Below are 19,981 nucleotides of genomic sequence, written 5' to 3'. Positions count from 1 at the left end.
CTCGTGGGTGGGCTCAGGATACATCTCGTGGGTGCGCCGCGCAGGAACTCGGGCTGGTTGGCGCGTAGGCGAACCTCGGCGAGGAGGAGGAGGGACAGTGTCCCTGCCTGCGCCCAGATCCGGAGATCGTGCGTGTGCGGGCGAACGTTGGCGCGCATCAGGAACTGGGCAAGCCGTTGTGCGCTGACGAGCGGGAGATCGTTGACGCTCAGGAGACCGATGGTGCGCATTGCGCGTAGAAGGAGCAGAAGTGCGCTGGCGAGCTGGAGAACGCTGGCGCACACGAGGTCTCTGAAGCACAGGATTGCGCTGGCGAGCAGGAGATCGGCCGGGCGCAGCAAGTCCAGAGGGATCTCTAGGACTGCGCGCGCGCAGGTAAGACCTGGCGCTCGAGACTCATCCACATTGAGGGAAGAGTCCTCTTGCCCTGAAGGGACCGGTGCCCGTTGGACAATGGGGTGCGTAGGCGCCCACAGCGCACCAGCGTCCAGGAACGGGGATGGAAGACTGGAAGGTCTGGCAGGCGTCGGAGATCGCGAACGATCTGCGGAGAGGTCCAAGGAAGCAGCTGCAACGGTCTGCTCCTGACGTGCAGGATCCTCTGCGGGGGAAGTCGAAGGCAAAGATGCGAAGAGGGTTGCGAAGAGGGGCCTCCTAACTCCCTTGTAGGGAGAAGAAAAGCCTCTGCAGCGAAGCGGAGGGCGAGCCTTATGGTGAAGATGACCTCGAGGCACAGCATCACCATCATCCGTCCTCCGAAGAAACTCTCTGTCAGTGCACTCCCCCGAGGGGGAGAGTCACCCGCAGGAGAGACCGTTGGACCCAGCTCCTCCCTCGAAGGATGTTCGGAGGGGGGAACTGAGCCTTCAGCAACAACCGCAACCGCAGCAGAGGTTTGACCCGACCCGTCGGAAGCCTCTGCCACAACAACCGCAACCGCAGCAGAGGTTTGACCCGACCCGTCAGAAGCCTCTGCCACAACAACGTCGACAATAGACAGAGGATCAACCTCTGCTATTATTATTATTACTATCCACGCTACAACCCTAGCTGGAAAAGCAAGATGCTATAAGCCCAAGGGCCCCAATAGGGAAAAATAGCCCAGTGAGGAAAGGAAATAAGGAAATAAATAAATGAAGAGAACAAATTAACAATAAATCATTCTAAAAAAAGCAACAACGTCAAAACAGATATGTCATATATAAACTATTAACAAAATCAAAAACAAATACCTGTATGTCATATATAAACTACAAAAAGACTCATGTCCGCCTGGTCAACAAAAAAGCATTTGCTCCAACTTTGAACTTTTGAAGTTCTACTGATTCAACTACCCAATTAGGAAGATCATTCCACAACTTGGTAACAGCTGGAATAAAACTTCTGGAGTACTGTGTAGTATTGAGCCTCAGGATGGAGAAGGCCTGGCTATTAGAATTAACTGCTTGCCTAGTATTACGAACAGGATAGAATTGTCCAGGGAGATCTGAATATAAAGGATGGTCAGAGTTATGAAAAATCTTATGCAACATGCATAATGAACTAATTGAACGACGGTGCCAGAGATTAATATCTAGATCAGGAATAAGAAATTTAATAGACCGTAAGGTTCTGTCCAACAAATTAAGATGAGAATCAGCAGCTGAAGACCAGACAGGAGAACAATAATCAAAACAAGGTAGAATGAGAGAATTAAAACACTTCTTCAGAATAGATTGATCACCGAAAATCTTAAAAGACTTTCTCAATAGGCCAATTTTTTGTGCAACTGAAGACACAGACCTTAAATGTTTCTCAAAAGTAAATTTGCTGTCGAGAATCACACCTAAAATTTTGAAAGTCATACAAATTTAAGGAAACATTATCAATACTGAGATCCGGATGTTGAGGAGCCACCGTCCTTGACCTACTTACAATCATTCTTTGAGTTTTGTTAGGATTCAACTTCATACCCCATAATTTGCACCATGCACTAATTCTAGCTAAATCTCTATTAAGGGATTCACCAACCCCAGATCTACTTTCAGGGGATGGAATTGATGCAAAGAGAGTAGCATCATCTGCATATGCAACAAGCTTGTTTTCTAGGCCAAACCACATGTCATGTGTATATAGTATGAAAAGTAATGGGCCAAGAACACTACCCTGTGGAACACCGGATATCACATTCCTATACTCACTATGGTGCCCGTCAACAACTCTTTGTGAGATCTATTACTTGAAAAATCAATAATAACGCTAAGAAACGACCCACCCACTCCCAACTGTTTCAGTTTGAAAACAAGGGCCCCATGGTTTACACGGTCAAAGGCAGCACTAAAATCAAGGCCAATCATACGCACTTGCTGACCACAATCAAGGGACTTCTGTACAGCATTGGAGATTGTAAGAAGGGCATCACATGCTCCAAGGCCTTTACGAAAACTAAATTGCAAACTAGGGAGTAGATGATTACCTTCAGCAAACCTATTAAGACGTTCAAAAACTTTAGATAATATGGGTGTTATGGAAATTGGGCGGTAATCAGTGGGACTTGAGCTACCACAAATACATTTACATAAAGGAGTAATAGTATTTATAAGAGAGAAAAGGACATACTAACTTGCGCAAAATAACAGATAACTTTGGAGCTAAGAAATCAGCTGTCTTTATAAAAAAACGAAGGAAAAATACCATTTGGTTCTACACCACCATAAGCATCAAGGTCCATCAACAGAGCTTCACACAACTGGATCAGGTCAAACAGGGCTTCCTTGGAGGGCGAGCCCTTAAGCCCCAAGGAACCCCAAAGCTAAAAAAGATCATCGTTAGTCACATGGTCAGAATCAACGCCACCCCCCGGAGCAGGAGGGGGAGCTGCCTCGCTATGGGAGGCAACGCCCTCTCCCGAACCCCGAGATTGGAAAACAAAAGAAGGGCCTGCGCTACCACTCGCCGGCCTCTCGCGAGAGACCAATCGAGTGGGAGCTTCGGAGGAGGTTCGGGCGGCGGAAGAAGAGTCCCCGGAACCTTCCTTCTTCAAGGCAACCCTTGAAGGAGAACGGTCCCGCTTAGACTTCTTCTTACGCCGCCGGGCAAACCTCTCCCACTGGGAGGTAGGCCACTCCCTGCACTCACTACAATATTTTCCCTTTCACACCGTTGACCTCGACACTGCGGGCATAAGGAGTGAGGGACCGTCTGGACCGCCGACATGAACGTTCCACAAGGGCAGTCGGGGAGTCCAGGGCAATTTCGCATGATGGAAAGAAAGGACGAGGCCAACTTCAAACACACAAACTGAAAGAAAAAGGAAAAAATTAAGGCTGTCAACAATGCGAGGGCGAAGCAGAGACGTCTGCTCATCGCCCGAGCCAAAAGTGAAGTGAAGCAGTTCACCGGTGTGTGAGGGGGGAGGGGTAGGTAGCTACCACTCCCCTACCCCTTTGATAACTAGCGCGGGGGTAGTTAACCCTCGTTAAAATTCTTATGGCTCGTCATTTCAGCTACCCCGAAATTAAAACCCCATGTAAGTAGCGTGGTTTGTATTTCGGTTACGGAACAAGTAGATTTTTTTATTTTGGCCCAAAGAAAATTCTGGGATTATTTTTTCCATGAAATTGATCCAAGATATTTCAAAAATTGAAAAATATTTGTAAAAACAAAATAATGATCAAAAAAGAAAAATTGCTCTCTTACTTTATTACCTTATATATCTGTCTATCACAAATTTCAACTCTTAGGTTGTAATAGTTACGACGTAGTCTTTTTATTATTTTTTTTTCTTTAGAGAATTTCAGGGGGGCGGGGGTAATAGAGAAAGGGTGGGGGAGAAAAAATATGAATATCAACATTTTTGCTATACATAAACTAACCCATGCCTAAAATTTCAAACTGAGGGGTGAATGTAGTTTATCGGGACAGGGCGATATCTTTCTTATTACTAGCCCAATCGTTTTTCCTTATGGGGAATATGTGCTTTACTATGATCCGATATACCCTAATTTGAAGTCATTTCATATTTTCCAAGTTCAGCCCAAGAAGGGGGTCCGGGAGCTGGCCCCAGACTAGGGTTTGTGACCTGGGAATTACTAGGTTCGGTTAGGTTGGGTTTGTATGATAGCAAAAGTGGTCCTAGGTCATTAGGAAGGTAAGGACACAGCTTGTAGGTCAGGTTAGGGGGGAAAGTTTGGGTTAGTTGTTGTCCATGTTTCTCGGCGTGTCCCCATAAACTACAAAGGCTCCGAATACAAAATCTTTACCCAGGTTCAGGTCCAGGTTCAGGTTCTGGGGTGAGGCATAGCCTTTACAACGGCGCCTCTGTGTCTTTTAGTTTTGTGTGTTCCTTATTTTCACTAGTTTTTCTCTTTTCATCCACATTTGTTGTAGTATACTTTTCTTATTTTCAATATTCTCTTCACAAAAAAGGAATTTTCCAACTGTTTGTGCACTATCTTCTTCGTATGGTTGTTGAAGCTCAATTGCTTTTATTCTTATATCACTAAAATGTGGACAATATAATATAAAGTGGTTAGCATTTTCTTCTACATCACAGAATACACAGTTTATATTTCCATCTTGGTGTCTGTTTCTTATATTCAAGCCCAATGAGTTTGTCCTTGCTCTAAATAATAAAATTGACAAAAATGTATTGTCATACACTTCCTCCTCCTTGATTTCACTTTTCCAGTTTTTATACAAAATTAAACTCTCCTTTTATTCTATTTGAAGTAACTTCCAGAAAAAAAGCACGGGTAGTTTGTAGCGCTATGGCCAAGCGTCCTAATTTGCTTATTGTCGCTCCGACTGTTATCTTGTATAGAATAAAAACGTTTGGAAATGGTCTACGGATCTTAAATATGTTGTGTAAGGGGGGGGGGGCCCGGGGGGGGGGGGGGGGGGGCCTCAGCCCCCCTGGGTAAGGACACGGCTTTTAGCATAGGTTAGGTGGGTTTTTTAAGTTAGCTTCTCCCGCCATACTCGTAGGTAAGCAAACTGTTGTGTAAGGGGGGGGGGACCGGGGGGGGGGGGGATCCGGGGGGGCAAAGCCCCTGGGTAAGGATACAGCTTTTAGCATAGGTTAGGTGGGTTTTTTAAGTTAGCTTCTCCCGCCATACTCGTAGGTAAGCAAACTGTTGTGTAAGGGGGGGGGGACCGGGGGGGGGGGGGGGATCCGGGGGGGCAAAGCCCCTGGGTAAGGATACAGCTTTTAGCATAGGTTAGGTGGGTTTTTTAAGTTAGCTTCTCCCGCCAAAATCGTTTTTAGAACGACGGCCACAGTTCAGAATATTCCCGTTTACTACGGGATCTCGCCGTCACCCTACAAACGCTCCAATAGCACAAACTATGACTGTTTTTTTCTGAGCTACTGGGTGGAAGGAGGCTCAATGGCCCGTATTACTGTACTTACCGCCTGGGTAACCTTTCCTAATAAAAACCAACTTTCCCCTATAGAAAAACGCCCGTTTCCTTCAAAAAATGACAATTATTTTTGTCACAAATAAATTCTAAATGCAAACCTTTTCTTCTCTATACATTATGTTCATGGATGTGAATGAATGATTCCCTGACAGTAAGTAAAACTTTACCCAATGGCCTGTGCCAAGATGACAATTGGACCAAAACGGGCATCTTTTATTAGAATCTGTAACTTCGTTCCGCCAGTAGTGTATGGGATTCAAAATAGTATTTGCAAAGATCTATTCAATTATGAATTTCAACGTCCTAAATATTGCACTATTCTATAATTGAACACAAAACATCCTAAACTGCATAAAATAACAATCTTAAATGTCTCCAAAACTTTTATTGAACTATTCTATAAATTTACCCGCATACCATAGGCCTAAACTAGACCTAGCCCACATGCAACAAGTAGCAATACGAGTCTACTCTTAACTTAAGAGTAGACTCTTATTGCTCGTATTTTTCTACGTCGCTTAAGAATCTTAAGCGACGTAGAAAAATCACTAAACTCAAATAAACATTAAAGCTCGGATTGCTAAAACACACTCAATTCAGTACCAATCAATGACAACTTACCGAAATGTTTTAATATCCAAATGGAAATCGGACTCAAAGATCGACTGGTTACCAAAATTTTCCTTCGTCCTAAACAGAAAAAGCTTCTGAAACATTAGCCGATTTACAAATGGGACTTAACAGTTACACTACAACATCAGATTCCGTAGATGGCAAATTATTCATACCTTTCACATGATGACTGACAGCACAGTTTGTGTATATTCGAGAATAGCTTGCGAGTTGGTTAACAATGTCAAGTGATAAACGGCGCCACAACAACTGAACCGCTACTCCGCTAGTCAGAGTTGCCAGATTTCCACTGGATTACCGTACATAAGCCTTCAAATTATCGTTTTCACCCAAAATTATCGTAAACACTTTCGAAATAATTATTATGGAATTACATGATTGACTTATTTCAAAATATTTTAGTATAATTGTTTAATTAAACACACATACACATATGTATATACCTAAGGTATGTATCGCACATCGCACCAGACCAGACCCACAAAATATTCGTACATGTACGATAATTATCGAACGAATGGCAACCCTGGCGCCAGTCGGCTACAACAACCTGCTTAGCCTTCTTCCTAATTTTTTTTTCGAGAAATTTGTTCTAGAAAATGTGGTTTCTGGAGAATTACAATTATTCATATAATATTCTAACTAACTCTAAAAGAATTTGACTCCATGAAATAAATGAGAATAACAGATAAATGAGTAATAAAAACAACTGGAAATAATAAAAAAAATTGGTCTCCGAATGAAGTTGGTCACCGAAGTTAGAAAATTATAGATAATAGTAGTTAAAATAATTCTAAAAGAATTTGACAACATGAAATAAATGATAATAACAGGTAACTATGTAATAAAAACAACTAGAGATGATAACAAGTTCAGTACCAGCAGACAGGTACTGGTACGTTTGAAATGTTTGTTAATACAAAGCTCTATCACTTCCTTACTACCAAGATAAATCACCACGTATAATATTTAGTCTTTCACGACAATGGTAAAACACAGTGAATATTACAGGTAGAGGAATTATATGAATTTGCTAAGATCTGTAAGTATGACATAAGTCTAGTCCACGGTCTAGGTATAGCTGAACCTAGGTCTAGTGAATATTTAAGAATTCATCGTAAAAATTCTTTTGGGAACTGGTGCAGTGTTTATGGCTAGTGTCTTGTAGAATAGACCTTATGAAAATAACGCTGCTTCGTTACATCAGAAACTATTGTCAGCGAAATAGTTGAAGATCAATCCCAGCACTGATGAAATTTGTATGAAATATAAAATGGAAATAGATGCGTTAGGGACTTGGATGAAAGGGCTGAAAAATATTAAGAAAAAAATATGGAAAAGATAGAGGAAACAATTAAAGAAAATAAGAAATGGATGAAAATATAGAAATTTGTAAAAAAAAAAATGGTCCAAGGAGAAATGGATATTGATAACTCAAGTCATGAAAGCGAGGTCAAAAGTGCTCAACGTAAAAAAAAACAAATTTCAGGTGGAAATACGCAAATGATGCTTGTGACATCAGCAAAGAAGATAACAAAGAAAATTTATTTAAATACCAGAAATTGGGAAAAGTATGAGGACAACACTGGATGTAAGAGTATATATTTTAAGTTGCAAAACTCCAACAGAGAGCTTCTAGCCGAGTAAATGAATCTAAAAGGAGAGTACAAAATACCTCAATACGTTGCCAAATGATAAAAAGGTATTATCTCAACTTATTCTAACGTAGAAAATAATACAAGTAAAACTTAAACTTTTCATTAATATTGTTGTTTGTTATTAAAAAAAAACAATTCAATTACCTATATACGCCAAAAAGCTTTGCTTCTATCTATTAGTTGATAGAGTGCCCGCAAACGTGATTTTAAGAGTGAGGCATTATACGAGAAATGCACACTGCCAGACTGTTTCAATGGTGGGGTACCCCTGCCAGACACACCCAAAATGCCACACCCCATAATTAGGCTAGGTCAGCTGAAAAGCGAACCAGATAAAAACTATTGGAAAATGATCAGTAGATTCCCTTCTACAAGAAATGCATACTGCCAGACTGTTTCAATGGTGGTGTACCCCTGCCAGACACTCCCGAAGTGCCACACCCAATAATTAGGCTAGATCAGCTGAAAAGCGAACCAGATAAAAACTATGGAAAATGATCAGCTGGTTCCCTTGTATAAGAAATGCATAGTGCCAGACTGTTTCATTGGTGGGGTACCCCTGCCAGACACTCCCGAAATGCCATATTCCTAGATCAAATCACACTAAATTTCAGAAAAATTGGGTTTGAAAGAATTATGATAGTTTACGCATAATTTGAATGAATTACTGTGAATTTCAAGTTTTGTAATGTTCATGTGTATGTTTCTACGGTATAGGAGGATACTATAAGTCCGTAGCAGATTCTTAGTCCCTTTAAAGTCACTTATTATATTCGTATTGGTATTTAACAGTCATCCTCAGGATCTGACTCTGAATCATCCGAGTCCTCACTCCAAATTTCATTATCTGAAAGATCGGAATCACTTAGTTCAGATATGCCATCAGCTTCATCAAGCATATCCTCATCTGAATCAACTTGAATGCTTGTTTCATCACTATCACTTTCTAATGCAGTGCTGCCTGGAGGGGTAAACAAAGTGTCTGGAATAGCAGGTCCATCAAACCACATTGGCTGCAATAATTCCTCGTTGGTTGACCAACCATAGTCAGTCAGTGACAGGCCTTGATCAGGAGAAGCTTGATCGGCATGGCTCCATACCACTGTGACAAAATGAGCCCTCTGCAGTTGTTTCTCTAGGGCTGGACGTGACGGTGGTAGCAGTGCACAGTCAATCCGCTTGATATTAAATAGGGGGTTATTCTGAAATAAAAAAAGAGCAATATTAATGCATATACCAGTAAGCATATATCTGCAAATGCAGGTACTAATTTCCATGAAGAAAGTTACATTTTCTCTAATCATGCTGAAGGGTAGGAACCAACCTTATCTACTTTGCTAGTCATTTGCATCAGTTTGCTGTGGCGAGCTTCATCTACATCTGTTTCTTTGGTCTGGCCATACATCTTGCAGACGAACTCGGAGGCTACATCAATGTCGACCCTGCCATCTTTTTCACACATGTTGATAAAGAGATTGAGAAATCGACCAGTTGCATCCTTCTCAACTATCTCAAGGGGTTTAACTTTGCCTTTCCTGTAATTTTGAAATGTTTGAACTTTACTGATATTGAAAGATATGCCTTAAGGTTACTTCTAGTACAAGTATCAATCTGTCTTAGATTAAAACAACATTATGGGTACTATTCTATGAAATTCTTCAATATAATAAGAACTTGTAAAAATGTAGAAAATATATGATGTTTCTTTATGTGGGAGAAAAGTTAAATTATCTTGTCACCTGTAAAATTCAGAGGTGAAATCACATCCAGTGAAGGCATGGTATCCTAGCATGGCTCTTGACAATCCTGGGGTACGCTCCTCGAGGGCATTGACGATATCTGTCACATTGATGTATCTTCTGTTGTTGCCAGTCTCGTAGTCCATAATAACAGTGGTCATGGATCGGACCTCTTGTCTTTGATTGCCAATTAACCCTATCAAGATCACTAGAACATCTGTGTCTGAGGCTCCCACTAGCACTGTGCTTGACTTTAGCTTTGTAAGATGAAACCCAATGAGGGTATCTGCTTCCTCGTGATCAGCTTGCAGATGTGTTGACTTGGTGACGATGATTTGTTGATCATCTGTAGGGGTGTACTGGATGCAGTCTCCACCATGGGAAGCAAAGAGTGTCTTTCCATTCAGGATATGCCAGTAATGGTCTTTCTGCCACTCCCTCAGAAGAAATTTCCCAAGTTCATTTTTGAAGGTGCTATTGCTTAGCAACTTGTCACCCCTCTGTCTCATTTTCTGGTCTGCTCCAGTGATGTTGTAGTTTAAATCAACGGCTCCCCATAGCTTTCTTTCACTGTCTTTTATTGAGTTTTGCAGGTATTTGTCAAGACAGATATGGACCTCATCTCCATTTCCTTTGCAAACAGTTGAGAGGATAGTCTGGGCAACTGATCCAAATGAGGCACCGATGTTCATAGTGGACAGCACAGTGTGAAGAAGGAGTCCTCCATCAAATATATGGACAGTATCAGTTGGTACTTCGGTGATCAGGTTCTTCTGAAGGCTTTCGAGTCTTTTGAGCAGAGCTGACTTCTGTGTTTTCAAGGGGGCCCCATCAGCATGTGACAATGAAAGAGGGTATTTGGTTATGGGATACTGGAGTACACGTCTGAGGTTGAAGTTGGTCTGTTCAGCAACTACAACAATTATTTTGATGAATATGTCTCTCAGGCTTTCTGCACATTTTTTGGCATTCTGTGCAGCTGGTGTTTTCCCCTTTTTCTTCTTTTTGTCATATTCTCCTGAGAAATTGGTGACTGTCATCCTTTTCAAAGGTTTAAGAAATCTGGCTGGCTCTCTGTCCCATTCCTCTTCAAATATCTTTCTGGCTTGTTGACCTCTCTTTATGGATCCTAATAGGTATGTTTCTGTCTCAGGTGATGCTGACCGACCTGAAGCAAGATTCACTAGTTTTTCTGGGGGTTCCTCACTGAAGGGATTGCAGAATTCCTCAATTTTCTCTCTGAGAACCCTCATCTGATGAAGATCCTTCTTGATCCTGGACTTTTGACACTGAGCACTTGCAGTTTCTCCAATTTCTAACCCGGCAAATGTTCTTAGCTCAGTTACTGCCATAGCCCTCTGTGTCATTGTGACATTCCACCTCCGCAATGCATTTTCAGAGTTGCGAAAGTTAACAATGCCTTTCATGTTTGATGCCGCATCCCTATTAACAGACTGTTCCAATGACAAATCAATAGCTGATCGGCTGAAGTTGTTCTTTGTTCGTCTGATGGTGAATGCGCCCTTCTTCAAAATTTCCTTGATTTCTGGCTTGGTGGTTGACAACTTCTGCAGAAAAAGGGTCCCCCATCTAGCATAATTCGGCCGATTCAATGCAAAGAAGATATCTAGAACCACTGGCAATATGACAATATAACCGTCTACGTACATCGTTCATTTTAATGCATCGCTGTAGCTGTCGATGGACTCGGTTGATGAAGTATATGTACATTCCCCAGAATTGAGCGGTGGGTCCAATTGCTCCCTCTAACACTGATTCAAAGTAATCATTGTACTTCTGTAGGTGTTGTGTGATGATAGGATCTGACAAGTAGTCATCAAGCTGAAGTGAATCATCTGGTATGCAGTTCAGGGCATCATTGAAGGCATGCTGTTCATCATGTGAAAGTTGCTGCAAAAATCGTTGGTACAACTTCTGCTCTAAGACAGTGGCGAGTAACTCATGGATTCTGGTGCAACAATTGTAAAATTTGCCTTTGATAAAGCCCATCATTGAACCCTCTGCGAGAACATCTGCCTCAGTTAAGATGAATTCTATCCCACTCTCGTCAATCATGGTACCGGTGGCTCCATAAAAGGCTAGCTCCACATGGAAGTTGCCGAGCAAGATCAACAGCTTGTCGAACTTGGGTGATTCTAAGGCTTGGATTGAATAGGCCTTGAGCGCCACTGCCAAATCGTATGTGACAACAGCGTATTCTTGCTTTGTTTCCTTGGCCACATTCAGTGTTCGAACCATAGTTTCCCGGACAACTGAGTTGTCTGTAGGCGACTTTGAAATTGGGTCCATGTAGCAGATGCGTTGGAGTGGCAAGGGGTCTGTTTCAAATCTGCTCATGAAACCAGCATACAGAGGGACCTTTCCTCTCTCGACCTGGAGAAACCAGTAAAGATCTAGGGCTGTGAGGCTCTTCTGGTATCTTTGGGAACCTGCTTTCTCTTGGCCAGTGGTGATCTTGGTAAACTGAGCCATCTTCAGGGACATTCGATAAGGCTGGATATCTTGATCACTTCCCACAAAAGTTCTTCGATTCTTCTCTTCACGGTGCTGAATCTGACTGCACTGTTGGTCCTGTCCTCATCTGCTATATTTTGGTACATGTGCCCAACAGTCGAGTGAAGTGTTGACTTTCCATCCAGTGTCTCCACGTTTGCATCATTGTTGTCCCAGACGAAGCCAGTGGCCCTATCAGGGAGAAGCCTAATACCATCTGGTGCATCGAGGCCATCCGATGACACGTAGTAGGCAAACTCAGTCTCTAATTCCTTCGTGTTGCTGTAACTGAGACTGTGACCAGCTCTGTTTAGAACCTGCAAGGCTATTTTTGACCCTGTCAAAGAGGCTAATCCCAAACCCATGACAGTGTGTTTCCACGGCTTAATAGTTCCACGGGAGACATTGAAAATGGCATCTGATGCCAATGATGACACCTTTCTGTCCATTGCTCCCTTCTGCGAACCCTGAAATGTTGGTGGAATGCCAGTTAAGAGGGTCCTGAAGAATTGGTCCACTTGCTTTGGTATATCTGGTGAACATTCCTTGAGGTTTTGCACAGTAGCTGGATTAGGGGTTTTTGATTTTGGAAGTTGCATCATCTGAGACCGGAGATGGAGAGCTGCCCAAGTAAGTTTTTCATTTTCTTCGTATTCCCTGGCATCACCATACAGCTGTGCTTTTCCCTGCTCCTGAGAAAGCGACGCATTGTAAATGTAATTCCCCCTCCGAGCATCAGCGAGTGTGATGCAGATCTTATCACCAAAACTATCTTGAATCTTCCTACGCAGATTTTGGGGTGTGTATGAAGCAACATCCTTGAAATCACCACCATTACTGCAATATTCCTCTCTGTATCTATTGAGCAATGATGAAATCAGCAGTGACCCCTTGTTTTGTACGACTTGCTGTTGTATTGTACTGTAAAGTGATCCATATGCCTTTTTGTGGACATCCCTTGATGACCCAGAGTTCGATTGCTTAATATCAGTTTCATGCATGAAATCTATTCTGCAAGACTTGTGGTACTTTTCTTCCTTGGCTATTAAATCAGCTTCACTCATCATGCTCATGATGAAGTTCTTAAAATATTCGTTCTTCGACCTTGGTGCACGCTCAAAAAGTGTCCGACAACCATCTTTTGTACTAACGTTTATCAGGGGGTCTTCTTTTCCTTTCTTCTTTTTCCTTTCCTTACCACAAAATATGCATTTCGATTTCAAGATACCACGATGCTCAGTCTCGGGCAAGGAACTAGTTCTTCTTGTCTCAACCCTTAGTCTCTTTGCAGTTGTTTCCTCCTCCTGTTCACTTCTAGGCCTCTTCTTTACAGCAACATATTGTCGATAGCAAATAGGATGGTAAACTCTGCCCTCAACTCCATCATCCTCATTCTGTTTTGTTGCATTTTCAAATTTGTCACTCTTCAGTTTAGATCAATTGGCTGCTGCATTCTTCAGTGACGGTCCTGTTGTCTCAACTGGCCTTAGCTTTCTGTCATCATCTGTATGAAGCCCACAGATGAAGCATTTTGTGTCTTCCTGAAATGTGATATGACATGACATGCTTTAGAAACTTTCGACTTAATCTTGAGATTCAGGATGAGGTCCTTCAAACTTTACTAGTATGACTGACAAGATTAATGATTGATAAGCCGTTTCAGGTAAGGTAAGCTATGGGTTTCAGAAAGAAAACTTTTCTTACAGCTAAAAACTAAAATCCTATCATATTCTGTTACAATTGCAAGGTTATTATTGGTCTTTTAAAATGAGTTAATCCTCCTCTGCTGAAGAGGGTTTTCGGATAATTGCTGAATGAATGCCGGTACATGTAATCCTTATTTGAAATGAATTATATAAGCATTATAGATATGGGCCCGGTTGCACAATCAGATTTTTCAATATGGCGTTAGCGCTAACACCAGCATTTCAAAGTGCTAAAAAGTAAATTACAATGCACCAAACAATAATTTTTTTCATGTTTGATCACACTGAATTTACCATCTTTTATTCTGTATTACAACTTTTGATATTTTATAACATTTAGTTGACTTTTTAGTACTTTGAAATCCTGGCGTTAGCACTAATGCCAACATTAATGAAAAAAAGGATTGTGCAACCTGGCCATGGGCTGTTTGAACAAAATGAGAGCCAGATCAGCCATCTATGGTAAAAGATTCAGAGTAGTGGATCAATGGTCTGATGTACCCCATTGGGGAGTGTGGAAGGTGTAGTGTCCATAACTTAATTCTGGGCGGTTTCCTCATTATTCATTTAACATCCTGGAGGGTTGGCATGATCTTCGGATTGATTTGAAGGGCTTGCCTGGTCCATTCCTGGTATCTGAAAAATTGTCATCTATGGGAGATGGACCCGATGGACATTGCATGCATTGACGGAAGTGACAGCTTACTTTATATTGTTTTATAGTCCTTTGATCATGCTTCACATTGTGTCTGGTGATGCACATGTACATAACGCTCATACACAGGATTTGAATTAACTCATTCAGTCAGTTTGGTCTATTCAACTAGAATAGAAAATATAAAAAGACATATTTTTTTAATTCAAAGGTTATTAAAACTAATCACCTTACCTTGTCCAACTTATTGTATTCTAATCCTTAAACCGTAAAACATAATATTGCTAAGTAAACAAATTCAACCTCTGGCTAGGTCACCAGAAAACATTTAGTTAATTTACTCTTTTAAGTTGTAAATTTCTTAAGACCCTGTTTTTATTGTACTGTGGATGTGAAACATTTGCTGTGTCTGGCAGGGGTACACCGCCATTGAAACAGTCTGGCACTATGCATTTCTTATACAAGGGAACCGGCTGATCATTTTCCAATAGTTTTTATCTGGTTCGCTTTTCAGCTGATTTAGCCTAATTATTGGGTGTGGCACTTTGGGTGTGTCTGGCAGGGGTACCCCACCAATGAAACAGTCTGGCAGTATGCATTTCTTGTAGAAGGGAATCTGCTGATCATTTTCCAATAGTTATTATCTGGTTCGCTTTTCAGCTAATCTAGCCTAGTTGGGAAGGGTCAGTTACGTAAGTCTGACAAGGTCATTCCCCCGCATAAAATGTCTGGCACTATCCATTCTTCATTTGTTAAGTTAAATGCTACAATTCTAGACTGTGATTGAATGGTACACATTTCAGCTATCCTAAGCTAATTATAGAACTATATATTAAAAGGCCTCATGACCACACCCACCACCCAAACTCCGGCAGACTTTCAATTTCAAACTCTCTGACAGGTGATTTGACTGGTTGTAGGAAGCAAAATTGGTTCGGGTATCAGCTAGGCTCACCCCTCCTAGCTCCCACTCCATTAGAAGCCAGGACATAAAGAAAAAAGAATTATACATGGCCATAAGGCCAATATTTGTGGTTCGTTGCAAATATATATATATATATATATATATATATATATATATATATATATATATATATATATATATATATATATATATATATATATATATATGCTTTACTGCCACAAGGATCACGTGACTTGGTATACGCAAAAGCCAGTAGGAAATAATAAAAAGCTTTAGTACCAAGCGCTTTCGTGCATTTTAATACACTTCTTCAGGGTACAATAAAAAGTGAGACATAGTTGAAGGACGTCAATAAGTAAAATAGCATAAAAACAAAAAACTAAAATTTGTTTTGAACAGTAGAGAAATGATAGAAAAACATAGTCAGCTAACTAGCATTGTCAAACAATCAAACAACCCACAGCCAAAATTTGTACTTGAACGGAAACTGGTCATAAACACACATAAAAAAGGTAAACACAAATTATATAATTCTTAATTGTTGAACAATATTGGTCATGATGAAATTATCCAATTTATATAAACCAGCACTAATATTAAAAACACAATCCGACTTTATCTTAATAATACTTGATTCTATAATATTTCTCTTCACAACATCTTTACAGAATAACAGCTCTTTAGATTTCTTCCAGTCTATCAAGTGATTATATTCATTCATGTGAACGAATAGTGCGTTAGACATATTACCAACTCGAACACAGTATTTATGTTGATTTATCCTTGTTGCCAGCATTTTACCACTTTGCCCAATATATTTCAAATTACAACCACTACATGGAATTTCATATATGCAGCCTACACTATTACACGGAGAGTTCTTTATCAAAATACACTTTATAGTAGAAGAATTTCTAAAAACAACATTAACATTAAAACATCTTAAAATTTTTGGTAGACAGAGAAAACTATCATTATACGGTAAAACTAATAAATTATCATGATTAAAAGATGTTACAATGTCAATTGCATAATAAGTTTTTTTGGCTTTTTGTAATGCTACGTCAACTAAGTATCTTGGGTACTTCAAATTAAAGGCAATTTCGTATATTCTTAAAAACTCATCATCTAAAAATTCTGGGCAACAAACTCTAAGAGCTCTCAAAAACATTGAGGAAAAAACAGAGAGTTTTACTTTAATATGGTGATTAGAATAAAAGTGAATGTAAGACGATACATTGGTGGGTTTTCTAAAAACGCTAAACTTAAAACTATTATTATGTCTATGAACATTTACGTCTAAAAAGGGCAGAACAGAATTTCTTTCTTCCTCAATTGTAAAATTAATAGAAGGGACCAATGAGTTTAGTCTAAGTAAAAAAACAGATACATCTTCATTTAAAGGCCATATACAAAAAATGTCATCAACATAACGAGACCACAAAACTCTTCCCGGCAAAATATTCACTAAAAGCTTCTTCTCAAAAAATTCCATATAAATATTACTTAAAAGAGGTGATAAAGGGTTACCCATTGCCATTCCAAATTTTTGCTCATAAAAATTCCCATTAAAAGTAAATTTACAATCTTTGATGCACATTTTAATCAATTCTAACATAGTATTACATGGCAGAGAAAATTCATAATTAGGCAACTCTTCGGTTAAAAAATCTAATAAATCATCAACTGGAACTTTAGTAAAAAGTGATGTCACGTCAAAACTTATCATTTTAAATTCAAAATCAATATTGTAACTTCTTAAACGATTAAGGAATCGCTTCTCTGTGAAAAATAATGTTGATTTCCTTAATCGTTTAAGAAGTTACAATATTGATTTTGAATTTAAAATGATAAGTTTTGACGTGACATCACTTTTTACTAAAGTTCCAGTTGATGATTTATTAGATTTTTTAACCGAAGAGTTGCCTAATTATGAATTTTCTCTGCCATGTAATACTATGTTAGAATTGATTAAAATGTGCATCAAAGATTGTAAATTTACTTTTAATGGGAATTTTTATGAGCAAAAATTTGGAATGGCAATGGGTAACCCTTTATCACCTCTTTTAAGTAATATTTATATGGAATTTTTTGAGAAGAAGCTTTTAGTGAATATTTTGCCGGGAAGAGTTTTGTGGTCTCGTTATGTTGATGACATTTTTTGTATATGGCCTTTAAATGAAGATGTATCTGTTTTTTTACTTAGACTAAACTCATTGGTCCCTTCTATTAATTTTACAATTGAGGAAGAAAGAAATTCTGTTCTGCCCTTTTTAGACGTAAATGTTCATAGACATAATAATAGTTTTAAGTTTAGCGTTTTTAGAAAACCCACCAATGTATCGTCTTACATTCACTTTTATTCTAATCACCATATTAAAGTAAAACTCTCTGTTTTTTCCTCAATGTTTTTGAGAGCTCTTAGAGTTTGTTGCCCAGAATTTTTAGATGATGAGTTTTTAAGAATATACGAAATTGCCTTTAATTTGAAGTACCCAAGATACTTAGTTGACGTAGCATTACAAAAAGCCAAAAAAACTTATTATGCAATTGACATTGTAACATCTTTTAATCATGATAATTTATTAGTTTTACCGTATAATGATAGTTTTCTCTGTCTACCAAAAATTTTAAGATGTTTTAATGTTAATGTTGTTTTTAGAAATTCTTCTACTATAAAGTGTATTTTGATAAAGAACTCTCCGTGTAATAGTGTAGGCTGCATATATGAAATTCCATGTAGTGGTTGTAATTTGAAATATATTGGGCAAAGTGGTAAAATGCTGGCAACAAGGATAAATCAACATAAATACTGTGTTCGAGTTGGTAATATGTCTAACGCACTATTCGTTCACATGAATGAATATAATCACTTGATAGACTGGAAGAAATCTAAAGAGCTGTTATTCTGTAAAGATGTTGTGAAGAGAAATATTATAGAATCAAGTATTATTAAGATAAAGTCGGATTGTGTTTTTAATATTAGTGCTGGTTTATATAAATTGGATAATTTCATCATGACCAATATTGTTCAACAATTAAGAATTATATAATTTGTGTTTACCTTTTTTATGTGTGTTTATGACCAGTTTCCGTTCAAGTACAAATTTTGGCTGTGGGTTGTTTGATTGTTTGACAATGCTAGTTAGCTGACTATGTTTTTCTATCATTTCTCTACTGTTCAAAACAAATTTTAGTTTTTTGTTTTTATGCTATTTTACTTATTGACGTCCTTCAACTATGTCTCACTTTTTATTGTACCCTGAAGAAGTGTATTAAAATGCACGAAAGCGCTTGGTACTAAAGCTTTTTATTATTTCCTACTGGCTTTTGCGTATACCAAGTCACGTGATCCTTGTGGCAGTAAAGCATTATGGATGCCAGGCGACTCTTCACGATTTTTGCTACCTTTCGGATACTCTACCCGTCACTACTACCTTTTGTGACTGGATTCCGTTCTTCTCTTATCAAAGCCCACAAGCTGAAGTTACAACTTGAATTTCTACGTAAGTGTTTGAATGAACATGTCATGCCTAGATCTTTTTTATCCAAGAAACATCACCATCTTTCAGACAAACCATTTGAGGAATATCAACGACTTATTCTGCAGAAATACATTGAGTTAACAAAAGTGGATGTTGAAGAAAATTTCAGACTCCTAAGATCCAAAAGATATAGTTTTAATCAAGCCATCCCGTCTGATTGGAAACCACAGTTACTTGATTATTGTTATGATAAACTGAGAAACCAGTGTCGTCGTTTGAAGAGCGGACTCGATCATAAACTTGAACGTCTCATAGAAAACAGTGATTGGAACAAGAATGCTAACCCACGATTTATTTGCAATCTTTCAGATAAAGTACTAGATAAAGTTACTATCGCAGCTCTTGGGTATGGTATCAACTTTTCTGTTTGCGATAAGAAAGTGGATTGGGTAGAAATAGGTAAATCATTTTGTAATTTGGAAAAATTTGGATCTTTGTCTAATGAAGAATTTAATATTTGTAAGGGTATAGTTTATGGGGCTTCCTCTGTTAAATGTTACGCTAATGTGCCCAATAGGTTTTTAAATGCTTACAGGAAACTAAAAAAGGACGAAAGTCTTCATATAACAAAAGCAGACAAATCTAATACACTTGTGTTGATGAACAAGAATGACTATGTTGATAAAATGTTAGAAATTTTAAGTGACGAAGAAACTTATTCCATTCTTAATTTTAACCCACTTGAAAAGGTCAATAGTAATTTTAATAAGAAAATAAAAACATTATTACGAGGAAAAGATGGATTGATTAAAAGATTTTGTACTGTGTGTGCATCGTTGCCTTATATGTACGGGTTAATCAAAACACATAAACCTAATAATCCAGTTCGACCCATAATTAGTTCTGTGGGGTCATCGGTGTATAACCTATCAAAATGGCTTGTTAAAGAGTTGTCCCCCTTGTTAGGAAACATTTCTGGCTTCTCTGTGAAAAATAATGTTGATTTCCTTAATCGTTTAAGAAGTTACAATATTGATTTTGAATTTAAAATGATAAGTTTTGACGTGACATCACTTTTTACTAAAGTTCCAGTTGATGATTTATTAGATTTTTTAACCGAAGAGTTGCCTAATTATGAATTTTCTCTGCCATGTAATACTATGTTAGAATTGATTAAAATGTGCATCAAAGATTGTAAATTTACTTTTAATGGGAATTTTTATGAGCAAAAATTTGGAATGGCAATGGGTAACCCTTTATCACCTC

At 39.0% G+C, this 19,981-nt stretch overlaps 1 protein-coding gene across 3 annotated transcripts in view; it reads right to left on the bottom strand.

The window, feature by feature from the left end:
• LOC137624250 (uncharacterized) overlaps positions 1-19,981 on the bottom strand; it is a 75,305-nt gene that overhangs the window by 49,331 nt on the left and 5,993 nt on the right. For 2 of the 3 annotated variants that reach the window (XM_068354764.1, XM_068354762.1), the window contains exons 2-4: positions 9,431-13,485; positions 9,016-9,226; positions 6,189-8,893 (exon numbers count right to left, since the gene is read on the bottom strand). In XM_068354764.1, coding sequence (XP_068210865.1) covers positions 8,477-8,893; positions 9,016-9,226; positions 9,431-11,100 — 2,298 coding nt within the window. In that variant the 5' untranslated portion in view covers positions 11,101-13,485 and the 3' untranslated portion in view covers positions 6,189-8,476. Of the gene's footprint in view, positions 1-6,188; positions 8,894-9,015; positions 9,227-9,430; positions 13,486-14,151; positions 14,391-19,981 lie in introns of those variants that run through there. The other variant, XM_068354763.1, reaches the window with a different exon arrangement.

This window comes from Palaemon carinicauda, chromosome 31 (genome assembly GCF_036898095.1).
Source record: "Palaemon carinicauda isolate YSFRI2023 chromosome 31, ASM3689809v2, whole genome shotgun sequence".
Taxonomy (NCBI): Eukaryota; Metazoa; Arthropoda; class Malacostraca; order Decapoda; family Palaemonidae; genus Palaemon; species Palaemon carinicauda.
This window is presented reverse-complemented; position numbering and strand designations above follow the sequence as displayed.